At 41.6% G+C, this 20,670-nt stretch overlaps 2 protein-coding genes across 4 annotated transcripts in view; both read right to left on the reverse strand.

The window, feature by feature from the left end:
• STAB1 (stabilin 1) overlaps window positions 1–7,464 on the reverse strand; it is a 61,114-nt gene extending 53,650 nt beyond the window's left edge. Inside the window, exons 1-2 of the mRNA XM_062008753.1 lie at window positions 7,435–7,464; window positions 6,222–6,357 (exon numbers count right to left, since the gene is read on the reverse strand). Coding sequence (XP_061864737.1) covers window positions 6,222–6,302 — 81 coding nt within the window. The 5' untranslated portion in view covers window positions 6,303–6,357; window positions 7,435–7,464. The remainder of the gene's footprint in view (window positions 1–6,221; window positions 6,358–7,434) is intronic.
• Window positions 7,465–13,612: 6,148 nt separating this feature from the next.
• Window positions 13,613–20,670, reverse strand: part of NISCH (nischarin) — a 30,214-nt gene continuing 23,156 nt past the window's right edge. Inside the window, exons 16-21 of one of the 3 annotated variants that reach the window (XM_062008086.1) lie at window positions 19,352–20,665; window positions 18,753–18,927; window positions 17,432–17,585; window positions 16,941–17,069; window positions 15,876–16,037; window positions 13,613–14,985 (exon numbers count right to left, since the gene is read on the reverse strand). In XM_062008086.1, the coding sequence (XP_061864070.1) occupies window positions 14,357–14,985; window positions 15,876–16,037; window positions 16,941–17,069; window positions 17,432–17,585; window positions 18,753–18,927; window positions 19,352–20,665 (2,563 nt within the window). In that variant the 3' untranslated portion in view covers window positions 13,613–14,356. The other 2 variants (XM_062008087.1, XM_062008088.1) reach the window with 2 other exon arrangements.

The raw sequence follows: 20,670 nt of genomic DNA on the forward strand, positions 1-20,670 counted from the left end.
GCTGCTGCACACTGCTCTGCTTGGATCTCAGCTAGAAGGCAATAGGGCAGCTCACAGCTATCTTATCTTCCCCCTATCCCTCCCAGCAAAAATTCTAACCATTTCTGAAGTAATCATAACTGTGCACTGTTCATTTAAGCTGATCTTTTACAAACATGTGGCATGGTATGTGAGGACAAGTCCTAAATTAATAGCCCTTGGCAGAAGAGACTGAATTAAAATGCAGTACAGCATTTCTCTTTTCTGTGCCATTGAACCAGTTCACTGGTGGTTTCATTGCTGTTGCACAGGTCTGAAGAACCAACTGCATTACTTCAATCTGCTTCCCAGAGCCCAGGAGCTGCTCACACAAATATTTCTCATGGCAGTTGTCTTCGAGAAGGTGTGTGGGGGTGGATTCAGAGAATCATTGTGGTTGGAAAAGACCTTTAAAATCATCAAGTCAAACTACTCCCTTCAAACTGCCAAGCCCATCACTAACCCATGGCCCTCATGCATCTTTTAAATATGTCCAGGGCTGGGCACTCCCCACCTCCCTGGGCAGCCTGGCACAGGGGCTGACAGCCCTCTCAGGGAAACAGTTCTCCTTCAGCTCCAATATAAACCTTCCCTGGTGCAGCTTGAGGCCATTTCCTCTTGCCTTATCATTCATTACCAGAGAGATCAACCCTCACCTTCCTACAACCTCCTGTCAGGCAGTTGCAGAGAGTGCTCATGTCTCCCCTCAGCCTCCTCTTCTCCAGGCTGAACACCCCCAGCTCCCTCAGCTGCTCACCATCAGCCTTGTGCTCCAGCCCCTTCCCCAGCTCTGTTGTCCAGCTCTGGACACACTCCAGCCCCTCAGTGTCTTATAACGAGGTGCCCAACACTGAGCACAGCACTTGAGCTGCAGCCTCACCAGTGCTGACTATAGGAGAATAATCACTCCTTGGCCTTGCTGGTCACGCTGTTTCTGATACAAGCCAGGATGCCATTGGCCTTCTTGGCCACCTGAGCACACTGCTGGCTCGTGTTCAGGTGGCCGTCAGTCAACACCCCCAGGTCCTATTCCACCAGACAGCTCTCCAGTCACACATACCCCCAAAAAGCAAAGGTGCTCTACATCTCTCTGACCACCTGGATGGCTCTTGATATTTTGATCCTAGGTGAGAAGGAGTCCACAAACATTGTTAAGTTGATCAGGTAGGAGATTTGGATAATTCACATGGCTGGTGATAAATTCTGCACAACTCCTTCCATCCAACCAGAATAACTTCAGGGGTTCAGGTTTCCTCACAGGGCTTTTCTGTAGCCCCATACCTACCAACTCTGCCTCTCCAATGAAACACAGGCAGAGCAGCTGAAAAAGCAGTACAGCCTCAGAGTGAATAACCATCAGCACACACCAGCTTGTGATTCAAGTTCATCCTGGAGTCAAGCAACTGCACGGAAACTTCATTGCTCATTTTAAAAAAACAGACAATAACATTGTCACTGATGAAGGCAGAGAAAAGCTGTGAGGTGTGAACTGTGTTCAAGCAAAAGGTCATTGCCTGGAAAAAACCCACACAGCTCACCTCAACCATGCCTCTACAGGCACTGTGTTTTCTAAAAACAAAAACATTAGATCAAATTTTGGGAGGAGGCCTTGATCTGAGGTTTTTTTAAGCCAATCCTGAACAATGCTGTTAAATGCAGCAGTTCTCCCATGACCAGAACTTCTTGTTTTGGATTCCCATCAGCAATCCCAGCTTTGCTTCCTCTGAACTTAAGCCTAAATGCATGTATTTGTGTGAAGGCAAGGGAGGAAGCCCATGGCTTCCCATCAGTTATCAACAGCTCAGAAAGGCCCTCCCAGATGATAGGCAGAAAACACTGTCAGGAAAACCTGAGAGATAACCCTCAAGCCTCAGGTCCTCAGAGATATCTCCTTGGAACAGTTTCCTGACTCACACCTTCACTCCCTCTGCCTGGAGCTGAGATTTATCTCATCCTCATGGATCCATCCTCTGCAGTCATTCATGCAAGAATGCTGCCCAGTGAAGAAAGTGATTTGTGTAGCTGTCCTTCACGTAGATGTTAATTTCTAGTTATGCATCTGGGGCTTTCCTTACCATACAGCAACCTCCACTTCCTTTGGAGGCAGAATCCCACCTGGATCCACCATAGGGACCTGCTATCTCAAGTGCTACCTTGCATTATAAACAACTCAAAACCAATCTGAGATCTACTAAATGCACGTATCCACATCCTGTGAGCACCAGCTTTACTAATTGTATCCAATAGGTCAGGGATGAACTTTGCTGTTCCTTCCATTTCCACCCCTCTGGCACACAGAGGAAGTTTCCCCTTTTTCAGGGAGCAAATCAGAGAAGACATCCAATATAAGCAAGGTGCTACCTCCAGAGTACTCTGTCTCAACAGTTCAGCAGTGCCACTGATGGGTACAGAAGTCCATCCAACCAGCTGACATAAATACAAATTAGGACTTTAGATTAAAGCTGGGCTTTGGAAAGGAGCCAGTCGAAGCCAGGCAAGTGGTTCTGACAGAACAGTACATCTCCTGCCTTTTTAGTCCCATCAAATCCCAGGTTTAACCCTCAGTGAGATGATGCCTCAGAAAGATGCCCAAAGAAGAAACACAGAAGTGGACTCATGAGTTACGACTTGAATGTTGTCAGAATCATCCCACAGACTGAGCCACCCTATCTGTACAAAGAAAAGACCTCACAAACAGTAGAGCACAAATCACTAGATTAAAATGCACCAATTTTCTGTTTCATCTTTACTTCCAGGCACCAGGAACTGTCTGTCAGACAGAGTTGGGTCAGTATTTTCTCAGTCACGGCAGTGGAGGCAGACACCATTATACACACGTTATTCCATTTCCCTTCTCTCTGCTGCATCAACGTGGCTCCATTTCTAAATGGAGATGGACACTGGGAGAGAAGAAGGGCTGCCTCTCCTTCCTTTTGGCATCTTTAATTACTATAATTGCCTCTAAGGCACTTATTGTGGAATCCCCCCTATCCTACCTTCCCAGGACACTTGATGAGTTTTGGGCAGCTTTCCAGCAAGGCCTTCCCCTTTTTATAAAGACATCTGCCTGTGTCAGCAGCATCAGGCAGGAGGAAAGAGGAAGACAACAGCTGTGTGGAAAATAATTTAAAAAAATATTTCCCTTCTTCTTTGAGTGACAGAAGTGATGAAGTAGTCATTTTCTGGAGTGTTTTGCTGCTTAGGAAAGCAGAAAAGGGAATCAAGGGACATAAACGCAACAACTGGGATACTCAAGTTTTGGAGAGGATGAGAGATAGACAGGAGTTGGAGTCAGAAGTGGCTCCTGGGACACAGCCTCATGGAAAACAATGATGCACTGCTCCCTTGGGCTCATCCATGACTGGTGTTTCTAAGTTTGAAGATGCTGGAGAGGAAGCAGCAAGGGGCGATGTCTGTGCTGTAATGCAGGAGTGCTGCCCGGGAGGCTGAGAGACAGTGGGGTGCTCGGCAGCTGTGCCAGGGAAAGGGGGTGGAAACAGGCACCATTCTGATCAGGTGATATTGTGAGCTAAGACTCTATTGTTTTGGGTACAAAACAACAGAAAAGGAAGACTGGTGCTCTTCAAAACTTCCAAAGGAAGCTTTTAAAGCAGAAGACATCTAGCTATAGCCAAAAGAAGAGACAGGGTGCTTCTGTCCACACTGAGCTCTGCCTTGTCAGGGCTCAACTCTGCTCTCTCCCTGCACTCAAACACATCCACATGCATGAGCAGCCACTGTGCTCAGCTGAGACACATCTGAGCTTCTGGATGCTGCAGTGTTTCCTTCTCTCCTCTCACTGACACACAGATCCCTTACTTCTCCAGTGTTCATGTTTCTCTTATTCCACCTCAAAAGAATAAGTTGGGAAGGTTTTTTTTTTCATTCTCCTCCTTCTTGCCCTTTATCTTTTCCTCCCAAACCATACCACAAATCCTTCTGCACAGCAAAATCTCAAAGAAGAAAGAAAAACACACTTGGACGTCAGTGTTTGGCTCCAACAATCCTGGGAGCCAGTTCTGGAAACAGCCATTATCTAATGAATCACCAAGTTTCCAGTGCATTTGCCCTTTACAAAACAGAGCTGTAGACACATGCTTGAGTCATTATAGTCATGTACCTCCCCAAGAAGTTCCCAGTAACACTTTAGCTGAACAGATCAGTGGCTCCTGGACACACAAATCCTTCACATTGATCCAAGGAAGACACTTTTCAGCAAAGGGATGAACAATCAAGCTGAAAGATCATATAACACAAGATCTACAGTTACCCTGGGTATTTCCTCCCATCTCAGCTGCAGAGCAGTGGAGGCACAGGGATGTAGAGAGCATTTCCCACATTTCCCACCTGCCTTCATTCCTCTTGCAGCACAGCCTGGGACCAGCCTCCTCCCAGCAGAAAAGCTTTAAGGGTTTTGACACCTGCTGCGTCTTCCCCAGACCACACCAAGAGGTATACAAAAACGAAATCAGGCTAACAGATTTGCTGTCAAATTTGAGCCATCAAATCAGAGCCCCGAGGTAACATCACTGCACAAAATCTCTCATTTCTCTCTCAATGGCCCCTGCAAGGCTCCTGCAGGCCAATGGAGGCCCCTTGTGGAATCACAGCACTTCTATTGCAAACAGATTCAATGGTCATCCCAAGCTATCAGAGGAGACTTCATCAGACCCTGACTTTTTCATTACTTCCCATTATAACCTTTCTAATGTTTCTTCTCTTTCTCCAAAAAGAAGGAATCTTTTAGGGAAAAAAACCCTGAAAAGGAACTATTTTTCCCTGGATTAAACAAAATGCCCCAGTGGTGACTCAAAACGTTTCACTTCCCTGTGAATGGGTACTCATTACCTGACACATTAACTGTTTCATGCCAAGCCAGACACTTCAGTGACTACAGAAATTAACACAGTGTCTCAAAGAGAAGAGGCTGACATTTCCACTGAAATTTACAGCAGGTGAAGATGTGAGCCCATGCCTCTGGATGCACTGCTATACTGGAACCCATCTGCCTGGAACCCAGACAAACAAAACCCAGAGACACTTCTTATGTTTGTGTTCAAGTCACCTGAATAATCCTACAAGCCTAAAGGTTCATGAGGTTCTTACCTTATTTGTATGCTTATTAGTCACTTTTGGCCCTTTTATGAAAGGGTCTATACAAAAGTTCCACCCACATTTCTGATACTGAAGCATCTTTTCAGTGCTCTGGCTTTTTCTGAATTCTTTCAGACTCACAGACATCTCCCTTTAGCACTTCCCACAAGGCCCCTCTGTCATTCAAACAAGACAATCCTTCCATAGCTCAGATTCCCAGAGAATAAGATTGCCAGATGCTCCACACAGCTCCTGACTTTGTAGGCCAGGTCATTCCTCCAATAACAGGACACCAGAAGGGTGATGGCAAAAGACAATATAGTATGAATTAGTGTGAATTCTAATAGGATGAAAAAGAAAATGGGATGCCTCACCATGGAGCCTAGAAAACAGATCTACAAAGGTGGATTTGCTGGATTCTACATTCTAGATGCTGATGCTAAACACAAGAATGGAGATAAAGGAATGAAAATCAATAACACTGACACAAAATCACGTCAAAATGGGAAGTATCCCACACACCTCACTGGGGAGCTGCTGGGAAATGTACTTGAAACAAAGGTATTTACCCTGTTGCAAGGCAATGATTGGATGAGATTTTAAAACTCTTTTGCCATAAGATTCCCCTGGTTAGCTTATGGACCTGCCCTGCTGGATGCTACACTGCTATTGCAGGTCCCGAAAACAGTGGGAGACAAAGATGATGTGAACCTGCTTCTGCAGGGGAGTTGGACTGGAGGAACTCTAAAGGTCCCTTCCAACCACTACTATTCTATGATTCTAAGACTATGGTCCTTTCATATTGCTGCTCTCATGTTCAGTGTGGAACACCAATGCAAACTTAATTTGATCTCAAGCAGCTCCCTTCAACCTTATTTTTCGTTCCTCAGTTTAGACTACACACATACCCACAGAGAAGTTACCTTACAGCCCACACACAAGGAGAGAAGATATCTCACAGTCCTAGAAGTTTTATCACAGATGTTACACTGCACTTAACTAAATGTAAGTGAGAAAAGGAGTTTTGAGGAGGACTGTTTCCCAACATGCAACCATCCAAATACGAAGAAGCATTCCATTAACATTTAAACAAAGACTCACAGACTTACCTTCTGACTCTGGCAGTCAGCTGTGGGAGTGAAGCAAGCTGCTAAGAAGAAAACCAGCAACCCAGGAGGATGCATTTTCATGCTTTTACAGCCAGGACCCTTTCCACAATAGGGGTGGTGATAGAGGCTGCAATTTCTGTAAGATAAGTCCGCCTACTAAGAATCAGATCCAAGACAAACCAGAGGTTAAAAGTAAACAGGGAGAGAGCATTTTTGCACTGTGCTCTTTGGCTGCAAAGACTTCAGAAGTGGATCTGCTATTTCTAGCATTACATCTGAATCAATACCACCTTTTTCTTTCTTTCTATTCTTTTTTAAATGCACAAGCAGAACTCCTTACTAAAGGTTTACCCAAAACAGGAACATCTACGGATTTCCTCTTACATATCAGTTCAAAACAGAAGGAAGGAAATCCTTAGTTTTCAACTAATTGGAATGAAAAGAGGTTAACTGTATGCTTAACCAAAGGCAAATCCAATGGGCAAACCTGAATACCATGAATTCATGAAGGGTAAGTCAACTTCCTTTTACCACTGATGTTAATATGTCCACACCATCTGAAACAGAAGGTAGACCTGACCATTGCCTATCCCAAAGCATGCACAAACAAAGCACTCTGAGTGACATGCTGTGCTTCAGAGCAATAATGTTAAGTACATCATACCAATGAAGCAAGCATATTGAGGAGGCTTTGATATTTATTGATCATATTTAAGTTTCTCAGCAAGAGAAACATCACATTTTACAAGTGCTATGGCAGCAATGGTAAAACACATCATTTTCCAAACACTCTGCTGGCAGCTTGATGAATCCAAGGAGCACTTCCATAGTAGTTGGGACAGGAAGGTCCCAAATGGGATTAAAGAAACCATACATCATAGCCTGAGCTATGGTCTGCAATTGATTTTTCTCCTTTTGAACACTATAAACCACCACAAATTGATTCTCAACAGATTTTACTCCCTACACTGCCATGAGAACCCACCATACTGAGCAGCCAGAGGGCTGTGTGTTAGTAACAAATCCTACTGAGCAACAGAGGATCTTTTAAGCTTTGAGCCATTAATAGTACAGGAAGGTGCCTAAATAAAACCAGGCTAGGAAGCTGTTCTTGTGTTTACATAAATGAGAGCATTAATATTTTTTTGCCTCCTGCATAGACCCAAAGATACAGATGTTAAGATAGAAAGTATATAAGAACTGTTGTACTTACTAATGCTGTTAATTGTGCTTTATCTCTTCCTTCATCCTACAGAGACTGCCAGCATGATGAACAGTCAGCACTACTATATATCCTGCACTAACAGGAAGCAGATAAGGCACACAACCATCCACTGTGGCCCATGTGAGAAGTACCAGCCCACTTGTCCTGCAGCCCTGGGACCACTGCTGCCCAACAGACAGCTGCTCTGACATGGTCAGAGGATTCACACAGCTCTGAAAAGCTTTGGTACTCTGCAGATCTGTAGAATGAGGCAGAGACAACATAGATCAGTTCTGGTGGGATGGCAAAGTCACAAATGGACAGAGGGGACATTCTTGTAGAGGGGGACATTAGTGTGGAAGCTGTACAACGCTTTTTTCACCTGCAGTCATGGTACTAGATTGGCCACAGGAACAAAAGAATGAGACTGCTTATCTGCTCCATGTCACCTGTTAGGCACATACAGCTGAGACATGCAGCCTGGAAGGATGTTGACTGCTTGTTGATGGGTTTTCCAAGAGCTATCTACAACCCATAGGGATTAAGTTGCCAGTACTGAGCAGCCACAGATAGCTGCTAAGCTTTTAAGGTGAAGATGGTGTACCTTGAAGCACCTGAAGAAACATAAGCATTGTTTAATGAATCTTCAGACTGTTTTCTAAATGGCTTAACACTGAAAATGATACAGGGGGAAAAGGACACACAAAGAGTGATTCCAAGGCTTTCTGCTGCTGTTTATCATCACTGTACCTGACATACTACAAGGAAACTAGAGAGGGAAGAGAAAGATTTAGTGAAATTCCTACCTGAATTAAATACATCAAATTTGCAGCATCAAAAGGTTCACAGGCAGCTTCTTCATCTGACATTTCATTTAAAGGCAAGCAATACAACAGCAATACACAGGCTAAAAATGCAAACTCTGAGTAGAGCCATTGTACAGCAGCAGAGCACAAACTGAAAAGCCAAAATCATTGGATCAACTTTTTGCTTGCACTGTTTTGTCCAATACCCTTCAAAAGTCTCAGTAATTAAAAAGACCCAGCTCCCTCACTCATTTCTGTATGAGGCCAGCTCATATACATGAGTGTCTGTACAAACCATTTTATCTCTCAAAGTTCCACAAAGCAAAATCCTGTCACAGAGCTCAACATCTGATTGCTTCTAAACTGTCCAGAACTGACAGAGGAAATACCCAGTAGTGCATTAAGAATGAAGCCATGGGACTTGCTGTGTCACTAGGAATTAAAGGAATATGTGAGACAGGAAAGCCAGGAAAAATCAAACCTTAATCAAAGTGAAAATTTGTAGACAAGACTTGCAAGAATCTGATGCCAGAGCATGCAAATGGCCCTGTGTAGGTGGTGTAGAAGAGCTTCTTTCATGTCCCAGTCAATGTTGGATTGGAAAAGGATTGTGCAAATTCAGTTTAAAAATGCATAGCAGTTGTTAAGTGTCTGCCAGTGTGTTTATCTGTGAGGTTTAGCACATGGGCTTTTGTTTCTTTTGGAAGGCACAGAGGTTGATTTATCAGTCAAGTGTCTCCTGCCCACATAGCAGAAGAAGGCTGGTTTAGCAGTTAAAGTCACGGAAGCGGGTCTCAGAAACAGCATTTCCAACTTCTGGCCCTGACAGATTATTTCCCACAAAACAGTAATAATTTACCTTGTGGTCCCTCAAATAATCAGCAGATTGTTAGCAAGCAGCAGTGCTCAGGAATTTTTCCTCAGTCTTTTTGCTTTATGCACTGATGAAAACCTGGATCCTCTAAATCAACTCACCTAAGACTGGGTGGGTTTTTTTGCTGTGAACACTTTGACGTTCAGAATTAAGAAACTGATGGTGAAAACTCCTCAACCTGTTCCATGGGAAAAAAAAGTCACCTGTGTAAAGATAAAGAATATCACTACAAATCCTTCACAGCCTCCCTGCCTGTGTCACACATTGCATTTTAAAATGCTGGGTCACCAGCCCTTCTGTGAAGAGCATGCAGCCCTGGCTAGCTTGGGCAATTTCCTGCTATTCAAATCTTTTGTTTAAGCAATCTTTACAGAAACTACAGAGCCAAAGACACATGATTTGCCATGCAGCCAGCCTACCTCACCACATAGCTTTTGTGGGAGCTGACCATATGGTTATAACCACAGAAGGAAACTGATTCTCGTTCCACTCTTCTTGGACAGCTGGGAAAGAACATGAAGTCTCTCTGCTCTGAATTTTAAGAGGGCTGTGAGTCTGAAGAGTTACTAGCAAAGGATTAAACAGACCAAGCCAAACATGCTTGTGTGTAGGAAGAGGGCCAGCTGTACCACTCTTACTAAAAACAACCCTGAGGCTCTTGGTGCAGAGGCTGCGACACAATCCTGCTTCCTGGGCTTTTTTTTCTCTCTTGGCAAGTTAGAAAGAACAGGAATTGTAGAGTCTGCTGATAAAAGCAAAAAGACAGAAGGGTTGCACAGCAAATCAGAGTCTCTTTATCTCTCATACACACAATGGTCCATTTCCAAGCAGACAGGTAGAGATGCCTGAGTACAAAGTTGTCATGCAACTCAGGAAGAAATTACCACGGCTGCTAACATCCTGTTGGTTCAAAACCTTGAAAAGCAGCAGTACAAATGTCAGTCCATAAATACTGAGAGTCCTAGTCCATCTGTTGTTATTGACTCCCAGGTCCTTCACACACACACTCCTGCAGTGATAGCCAGCCAATAATCCCATCGTTTGGTTTTGCTTTTGTAGCTTCCATGTCTATTAAGCAGTGCCCTGGGATTGTACTGGGAGATGCAGGCACTAAATTCCCCATGAATATTCAATATGAATTAGAAGTCCACGTAAAATTGTTTGAACAAAGAGGCTGAACCATGGAAACTTAGAACCTGACCCCACCAGCAGGACCAAAGAGGCAGCATGTTTTCCCATGGTGGTGCTGCTTATCCTTTACATACAATTTGCTTGGCTAAAGCTCTATCAAAGCATTTGCCAAGGATTGCATTGAAGTGCCTGAGAAGATCATGACAGAGAGGAGAGTTAGAGGCCCCACCATCTCAGCATTTTCAACAGCTTCAGAGATGCTGGGAGTTATCAGTTCCCTCAGAGACCTTAAAGTCTTAAGGCACATGGGCTCAGTGCCCAGCTTACCAGCTCTGGCTATTACTCTTCATGCACCTATTCAGGGGTGGTTTATTCCAGCACTGGCCACACTCTTCCTTTAGGACCTAACGAGTTTCATCTCCCTCCTCTTTCCACATCAATTTTCAGTTATCCAAGTTACCAAATGTCTGTCATTATCACACAGCAGGGAACAGAAGCTTATAGTCTGTCTACTCTGAATCTTTTCCTTGCGTTGCTGCTTCTCTGCCTAACATTTGGTACGTCTGAAGACTAACGTTGCAGCAAGAAACATTTTGATGAGACTCATTTAAGAAGCAGTAGCATTATGGTACTCCAATCTTTTGAAAAAAAGAAACTCCTGACAAGAACAGGAATGCAAATCAAAGGGGATGGTGTAAACACACTTCTGTTCACTACACCTGCAGCCAGGCAGATCACTGTGCTGTACAGCAGCATGGGAATGGACACAGGATAGACAGGATGCAGGTCACACCACCATTCCTTCTTGCAAAGAAAACAGTTTAGCTCAGGACAGCACCTCAATTATTTTCCTTCCTAATGAGCTTCAATTACAATTTTTCAATTGTAACACAAGGGAAGTTTTAAAACCTTTGTCCATATCCTCAGCAGGGGATACTAAACATAATCACGAAGGTCTTCCTAGGGTGGCACGTGTCTGCAGCAACTGCAAAGCCAGACTATGGAGGTCCAAGTCTTGAGGTTAAACAAAGGCTGGAAACTGCAAAAGATTTGAGTATAAAAGATTACTAAAGAAAGAGAAATAGGCATGCAGTGCTCTGCAGAAATCTTGCAAAAGAGAGAAGATTGGTTTATGGGACTACAACCACTTATAAAGTTACTTCATTTCACAGAACTTTCTGTGGAAAGCTCTAAGATCTTTGTAAAACAAAACAATCAGCAAATGCACACAGCTCAAGAGAAATAATTGCACATTTTCCAGGGAAATCCATTTAAATATACCTCTATATTTAGAAAGAAAAGAATACATGAGAATTGGGCAATACATACAACAGGTTGGTGCTGAGTGAACAAAATTTTTCATCTCCATGTTGTACTTGAACAGAAATTCACACCCACAAAGCACCAACTTCAGCAGGTTTTAACAGATGCAAAGAGTCAGGGATCAGATATGTAACAGAAGGAGAGAGAATTTCTTGGATGGGTTTGGTTGGGCTGTGGGGGCTTTTTCCAAGTAAAAATGAAAGTGTCAGGAAGACACTTAAGTCTGCATAGCCTGTGCTTTTGTCTTGCAGAAAATAAAAGGCTACTTATTGAAATAAATGCCCTGAAGAAACACCAATAGCACTATGACACACTTAATGGAAGACTAGAGAATACTGCAGTATGTATCTAGGGAATCATTGAACATTTTGTTCATTTCACAGTGTCATCAGTGCTTAGCAGCATCTCAAGGGAAACTTGTACCTGCTTCCTGGATTAATAATCTGACCCAAAGGGACAGATTTCATGTTTTAAGCAGCTGCAGACTTAAAAGAAGTCTAAGTTTAGCCACAGCTGTGTTCTTGCTGCAATGAAATCTGATAGAGACCTTGACTGCTCAAGTTATGTAACAAGCAGGGGATTATCCTTGCTTATTCTGATAGATGATTATGATATGCAGAGCATATTAAAATACATTTCAACAGTTAGGCTTTACAAAAGGTGCTTAGAAACAGAAGTCAGGTCTCTCTCAAGGACAAGGCATTCCCCAGGACAGGCCTTATGAGATGAAAGCAAGGATGATTTATCCAGATACAACAGATAACCCCTACTATAGCAGAACAAGTATAATCCCTAGTATGTCTGTTTAGATATCTCTGCCTGTACATATACTTATTCTTGTTGGCTCAAACCCCTGGCAGTTCTAAAGGACTCATTACAGATTCCCTTCACATCCACTTAAACCATAAACCATATTTTAAATGATCTGTTCAGCTGGTGAGTTCTCAAAACACTTGCAGATCATTTAAGGTGCCACAGGTTTCTCTTACTTGTTACCTATAAGAACTACAAATAAGTGATTGAGTTACTTTGGAAAGAACTAATGAAGATCTAAGCTTTCAATTGTCATTATTCCTAGACTTATTTTAGAAATTAGTTTCTTCTAAAGACAATTAAATACATCAATATCTTTGAGATTTCAGGGAACAGAAGACCTTTAAAGCACAGGAAAATTTATTTTACCCCAGAGTCTACCATACCTACCTCAATGGTTCAGTTTGTTCCAAGCTTGAGAGAAGCTATGTTTGATCTGCTACACTGTGAATGGAGCAGTACTCAAGTAACACTCCTCATCTCTTGGCTCGCTTAGGAACCTCCACTGCATCCTGCAATGCAATTGGATTTGACTGCCTGTATCTCTCTGTGCACTGACTGGCATTTGGAACCCAAAGAGCTCAGAAAGCTCTGCATCAGCACGGAAAGCTACTCTATGGCACCATCAAATTCTCTGTCCACAGTGGACTTGCCATTCTCAGAAAAAACTCCAAAACTTGTTTGGACCAGGCTCTGAGCAATCTGAGTTCGCCCTGTTTTGACTTTGACAGATCTCTTCCAAGCTATTTTGATTCTCCATGTCAAAGGAGCATCAGTTTTAAGCAACATCAGCAAGCACATATATCAAAATTGTCTTTGTCTTCTTAACCCCAGTTGATGCAGAACAGTCTTTTTCAAATGCTGAGGTTTTGTCTTCACAATAGCAAGTAGGGATTACACTGTCCCAGGGAGGGCTAAGGCTTGTTATGACTAGTAATATTCAAGTTATAGATTACAGCTTGGAAAGCAAATCCCTAATACCTGATAGAGAAGAGAAAGTATTTGACATAAATCCTCCTTAAATTGTGTTTAGAAGCTGCAAATCCTCAGTTTCCATGACTTGGATCTATTTCTGGACCAGCACAAACTTGCTATAGTAGAATCAACTATTTTCTTCTTTCATCTTGCTGCATATTTCATACCTTAAAATACACTCTAGGAACATAATATGTGCTGCTGAACTGCCATATGGTATCCTGCAAACACAAGATAAACTTCAATAAAGACAAGTCCAAAAGAAAACTGTCAAATTACACTTTATTTGTATTGACAAGATAGGCAAAAGAAAGACTTTGTGTTCAGAGATACAAATTCATTATTTGCTGACAAAATGCTCATATACCCATGTTGAGTATTTCCACTTTCAAGATGATACCAAGCAGACCTTTATCAGGCAATTCTTTGTCCTAGGATATGGAAAAAGAATGGCCATGAAAATAACTTCACATGAAAATGTGTCACCTGGCTGTGGCTCAAGTTCTACTGGCAAGTTCATGATTGGCAGCAAATAATTACATTTGGCCTCTGAGAAAAACATATGTAAAACTGTAAGATCATTAAATAATAAGCATTAGCAGCATACCCAAAATACTTCTTGTACAAAGACCATTGCACTTGAACATACACAAGCATTTACCCTTATTTACAGACTAGGATTTGTATAGAACAGCAAGACTGATATATACAGAAAAATAGCAGGAACCTTAACAGCCCCAGACAACAGCAGATCTAGTGTTGACTCCTTAATTTTTCCATACAGTTTCCCAGGATGTCTCAGCTTTTTTTTACTATTGCATAAAAAAGACTTTACAAGTTCAGTCCCCAGGTAACACTTCAGAATATTTCTATGTACTATTAAATGTTCACTGCACTAGGGAGCCCAGGTCAGCTCCTTATTAAAACCCAGAACTTGACAGGTGCTATCTATTTGAACACAGTGCTTTACCCTTAGAATAGACACTGAAATCACCCAGCTGTGCAGTAACTACCCAGTGAGTTCCAAAGGCAGTTCCCTACCACACAGGATCTCCCATTGTCTTGCAAGCAATGAAATTAATTTCTCTCTGCTTTCTCCGCTTGGGATAAAGATGTACCACTGGATCTCTCTGTTCCTGTTGCCTTCTCGTTTAGCATTTCCCTTTGGTGCATTATCAGTTTCTCCAAAGTGATCCAGTGTTAAGTTCTGCATCAGGTCCTGATTCTGAACATCATCGAACACAAAGGTAAGGGCCTGTGGGTACGGCTGATAGCCCATGAGGACTCTGTCCAAATCCCGGATCCGTCTTCCATCTGCAAGCTGGTACTTATCTCTCTTTGGTGGCTCCTTGGCAAATTCAGGTAGTGGGTAACTGATGTAATCTTCATCAAAGAGGAACAAATCAGAGCTGGTTAATATAAGTGTCTTAGGTTGAAGAGAACTAGTGTTTTGCGTAGATCCTTCAACAGGATTTACTTGAAATGCCAACACATACAGAAGGATGTTGAGAGACTGAAGATTACTCAAACCATCCATCTTCTCTGCCACTAGAAAAGCAAGGTCTCCAATCTCCTCTTCATTTGGATAAATAAATTTTACTCTGCTTGAGTGAATCAGTTCATAATTCTCCATTTTTCCTGCAAGAAACAGAGATTTTATATAGACTTATTTAGTACTATACAACACAATGCATTAGTATGAGCAACAACCTTTGACAGTTGGCTGCAACTGGAAGAATCCAAGTTTTGGATCTATTTATATCTGGTTTTATATACAATATTGGAATTTATTTCGATTGCAGATCTCTGCTGGAATCTCCTGCATCACCAACACACTCTTCTGCGAATTTCTAATGACATAACTGGTTCAGGGTGATGGCAGAAGAGGTTAAAGGAAATACAGCAAAAGGAATATATGGCAAAGCTTGAAGGAAGCATGACTTTTCTCATATGAATTGCTCTGATAAAGCACATGATTTCCCATCAATTCATGCACTTTCTGGGCTTCCACAGCTTCTTAAAAATAATAACAACCATTTTTCAAGAAAATGCCAGTTGTTTCTTTAAACAGGTTTCAGAATTCTAAGCAGTTTCCCTTGATATTGGAACAGAACACACCTTAACAAAAAGTCTAGTTTCACTTCACAACATTCTGAAGGAATAACAGGATTCTTATTTGACCAACTGAGGAAAAGCAAAACCTTCAGACTTTGTTACCTTCATTGCTCTTAGATGACTTTGACTGAAACTTGCAGTAGGAGCTACACTAGCACACACCCCGAAGTACTGTGTAGAAGGTGCTCCTTCTGCTGGACTCAAGCCATCACTAACTTCACATGTACATGACCATTTACATTTAACAACTCTGTTCAGATAAGGCACATGTAAGACAATTGAAGTGGGGGAGCTTGGCTAAAAGGAAACCATTGATGCATAAATTTCCCTCAAGAGTTTTAGTCAGTACACTTTCAACAATGTCCTATGTATGACATGTAGGTAACTCATGACAGGTAGAAGAGACCATTTACCTGTGGTTTTACTCCCAAATTCAGAGTAGAAGTCTTTATCTACTGGTTCAGGTGAAGGTGTGCGAGCAAGCAATGACAGAACTGCCATAAGCTGCTGTATGAAGGTGTGAGTGTTGTAACTGTCTCTTGTCAGGCAGGCCACTATATGATCAGCAGAGTGTCCTGAGGAGATGACAGAATATAAACCACTCACAAAACTCCATGAGGCATTATCACAACTTCTTCAATAACATACAACTGTCCCCCAAAAAGATTTCTTGCAAGGATCACTTCTCCTGAAAACATGCATCGTTATTCAGAAAGCTTTCAAATCCTTGGAAAACAACAGAAGCCTTAATTCCCTCAAACCCCCTTCCCCCAGTTTTAGCTTTATTTAAAATATAATGTACACTTATCATTTAACTGTTCAACTATTGCTGTAGGAGTTCAGCTCATTTTTCAACTCATAATTTATCTTACAGAAAAAATCCTGCCCTCTGTTTGTGGCCTTGTTACACGTAAAGTCACTTTACATCATTTACACTAGAGTTCCTCTCTTCCCCTTCTTCCTCAAGGCTTCAACACAATTAGAAGACATTTTAGAACACAATAATGTACAGCTCTCAAGTACAAGGACTCTAAGGCAAAACACAAGCCCAGAAACCTTACCCATCTTATTTCCATCCACTTTTAAATTGATATCATTCCCTTTTGTGAACTTCCAGGCCTCATTTTCTATCCAAAAAGTCAACCATCAGCTACTCATCTGAAAATGTGGGCAGTACCTTGATTTTACTCTTTATTGAAAGCCAAAACCTCAAAACATCAAGAAAGTGTTTACATTTCTCTTTTGATGTGTCAAGACAGGAGAATTTTTGAAAGCACTTGTGGGAGCAGTTAATTGATATTAAGCTTCCCAGTTACCTCAATTACTAGATGTTGCAAGACAGTATTATCAGCCTACTAGTACAACACCAGTGTTAAATTAACTTCTTTTAAGAAAGTCAACAAAATAATATACTCTTCCATTTCACTAATAAAATAAGGGCAGGAATCCATTAACTTAAAAGCACAACACATACTCACCAGTAATTCGGAAGTATTGGTCAAACAGGCCAACATTTACTGACTGCAAGTCATTAAGTTTTAGTACAAAGCAGCAAGAGAGGTGGAAATAACTGTTTTCACAATCTGAGTTTTCTTTGTTCCAAAAATCTGTTGAAAAAAGATCAGATTTGAATATCAGTGATATCAGATTTGAATCAGCAGATGCCTCAAACCACTCACATGAACTGAATGCACACCATGAGTTCAGCCTTAGCATTTTGGTTATGAAAGGGCCTTTTAGCTGCCCAGGTAATGCTATGGACAATGAACTGACATCTGAAAACAGCATAGAAACAATGGCACACGGACAGAGGGGTCTGTCTGAGGAGCAGTCATGACTCAAGATGCTGCTGCTTCAACATAAAAGCCTCATGCAACTACCCTGCATACAGCAAACTCTGCCACTCTTAAGACAAACAGACAGAGATGAAGTTGTTAACCTTATTAAAGGATCAAAATAGATACCTCACCTGACTGGTGCTCATCAGCATGAATGAAGGAATCATCCAACAGAAAGTAAATAGCTTTTGTTGAGAGAAGCACACAAGCCATCACTTCCAAATTGGGAGTCTTATAAAACAGAACTGAAGACCACATGAGATGTCTCAACTCTTCATTTTCCACCTAAGATGCAAATTGTATTTCATACATCACTTTGATATTTCTGATTGTTTTTCTAGTAGTCTAAAGTTGCCTCTAAGATGAACAATTTCAAAGCCTTGAGCACTTGAACCTGCTATAGTGAGAGCAGAAGTTCACCTCAAAGCTGTCAAGCGTGGCAATTTTGAGGTGAACACAACAGTAGTCCACTGAAAATGTCTTGTGTTCATAAAAGACATTTTTCTTCTATTGTGGTCTATTCCTTGTTTTCAGACCAAAACTAAAAAACAGAAGAACATCTAGTGTACAAAAAAGGCTTTCTAGAACAGACAGTGCAGACATTTTAATCAACAGATGAGCAGTGCCTCCCAAGCCTCAACAAGTCTACTGAGCTTTGAGTTACTACTGAAGGGCTCGATTCAAAGATGCTTAAGAGAGGACAGAAGAGCAGCTTGTCACTACAGCTGCTGTCTCAACTAGGCATCCTCCCAGCTTCTAGCTTCATGAGCTTACTGGGAATCCTCAAATGTGTTACCTGCCTTCTCTATTGGTTTCTCCTGGTGTAGAGAAGCACGATTTATAACTTGTGCTTATACTTAAAACACTTGTGAAGCAAGGTAATAAAAAGTCTCTTTCAATAAGCTTTTAAATTCATGTTTGTACTCAATGATTTATCACTCAAAAAGCTGCATCATTAAGGCAAGATGTACTTTAATTGGATGTTCCATACAGACTATAAATCTTGTTTTTCAGCAATTAGGTTTATCTGCTCATGTTTCTGTAGTACCTACAGCCATGCACATGTATTACATTCATGCACCCATATTACACAAGGGAGTCAGGACATTTATTTAGCTTTATACCATCACAAAATAATTCCACTCTAGTTTTCTTTCCTTTTTAACACTTTGTCAAAGGAAGAACATTCTTAAGTAATGCAATCTTCAACACATACACTAATATACTCTACTGTTCTGCATCAAGGATCCCGAAGGCAACAGATGCCTGGCAGGATCCCAATTGCTGTGAAACAGAAAATGGAGTAACACAAACAGGTTTTTGACTAAAACACATCCAAGGCTTTGCAAAGCCCAACTCTTTTTAGTTTGATCAGGATAGTTCTCTTTAAAACACTGTCTAGTACTGAAAGGCCACAAGACATCTTTTCACACCTCAAGGCTAGACACATACCTCTGCAATGTTGCCATGGAAAAATTCAACTAGGGCATTTCCTTTCAGCCCAGCCACATACTGCAAAGACCCAGAAACATTAAGGTGAACAGGAATCTGGTTATCTTCTGTTATCTTCTGCACAAGAAATTCAGATGGATATAAAGGTGACAGTGTCAGATGAGGCTTGCAAAAACTAGAAGAGATCCAAAAAGCACAACATGAAAACTTAAGGAAATACACAGCTCTTCCCCTACAAGAATTTCATTTAATTCAGAATTTAGGAACAGGCTACCTCTATTCTTAATGTTTTACTTTAAGTAATTTATCTTGAGCATAGTTGTCAAACTGCCACGACCTCAGGCTGCAAGCACATGAAACAGGATGTCTCCTTCCATAAGAAAACACATTATGTTGCAGCAGTAAAACAAAACAGAAACAAAAGAAAGGCAGACAGGTACAGTCCTGGTTAACCACTCACACATACTACAGACTAACAGAATGAAAGAGTACTTCATTGATACTACAGGTCAAAACAAATATGAATGACAACTACAAACACACTGGCTAGGGAACATGAACTTCAACACTGTGCAACAGAGCTTTCATGGAATTGTTACCTTGCTGGCTGACCGTGTCTGTTTGCCTCCATGTGACTGCTTACACCATCTGATTTGCTTGAAGCTTTAAAAATAATGATAGTCTTAACATCCTGCAGGAGTGTCCTTAAGAGACTGTAGATTCTTAGGAAGTGGAATTTCTCATGAGGTAGAACAAACACCGCTGTAACAAATCTGTATCCAACGAGTAACTCCAGCACATGCCCATCCGAAAATGAACCCTTCTGCTGGATGGCACCGTGAGTGGGATGCAACACAAGCGATGCTAACGGAATCCTATTCAGCTTAAATACACTTCCCAACTCTTCTGTGACTACCCATTTACCTGGCAGTAAACTGAAATCCACCTTTACTATGTACAAATGCTGGGGTGTTAGAAATATCCAACAGGGATGGACCACACAGCAATCCTGGTCAGCAGATTTATACACTGAAGAATAAAGTGCAGAACACAAAACAGTTTTTGACCATTCTTTGTTAGTGCCAGTTGACTCTGGTTGATGTGACATTTTCTGAACGTTGGTTTTATTCCCATAAACAAGATACGCTGGGAAACAACCTTTTATTTCAACATCTTCTGCTGAAATGCAATTCACTTCCATAAGCTGACAGAGAAACTCCTGAAGGTTTGCTTTTCCACAGTATAACGTGGAGCCTGGTAACACTGATGTGTAGTGTTGAGAGTAACATGTGTGTAAACAGGAATAAAAGTCTTGAAGATTCTGAGTGTCTGAAACAACAAACAAGCAGTTGTCACCGTTTTTCAGCTTCAGCACTAAACAGATTTCTGGTAGAAGAAAGCCAAACTCAGTTAGATCAGTATATGGAAAACACAGCATTAACTTCAAGGCAGAAGGGATGTGCTGGCAATTTCCTTTCAATTCCTGATGAGGGATTTCAAACACTGCTAGCGTATCATTGGTCAAAACCAAACAGGAAGCAAACTGCTTCAATCCTTTATGAATGTGAATGGAAAAACTCCAGAGGATTTTGACTATGTCAACACTCTCCATCATTATGCTGTCACATGTCTGAGTGTCTGAAGTAGTGCTGAACTCAAAAGTCTGATCTCCTTCATGAAGTCCCATTTCAAAATACCCATCTTCTTTGTCTGTAGTTCTGGAATCACCTGGAGGGCTTCCTTTATTCTCTGTAAAGCAGGAGGGTGATCTCTGCACAGTCTGCACTATCAAGGCAGAAAGGTGCTGGATAAAATCTTTGTTTGTGGCAGTGTATGACATACAATTAAAAGGTAAGATGATGGTGTTACAGGGGTCAGGCATCGCACAGCTTTCTTCCTCCAAATGATCCACACTTCA

The sequence above is a fragment of the Colius striatus genome, chromosome 15 (genome assembly GCF_028858725.1).
Source record: "Colius striatus isolate bColStr4 chromosome 15, bColStr4.1.hap1, whole genome shotgun sequence".
NCBI lineage: Eukaryota > Metazoa > Chordata > Aves > Coliiformes > Coliidae > Colius > Colius striatus.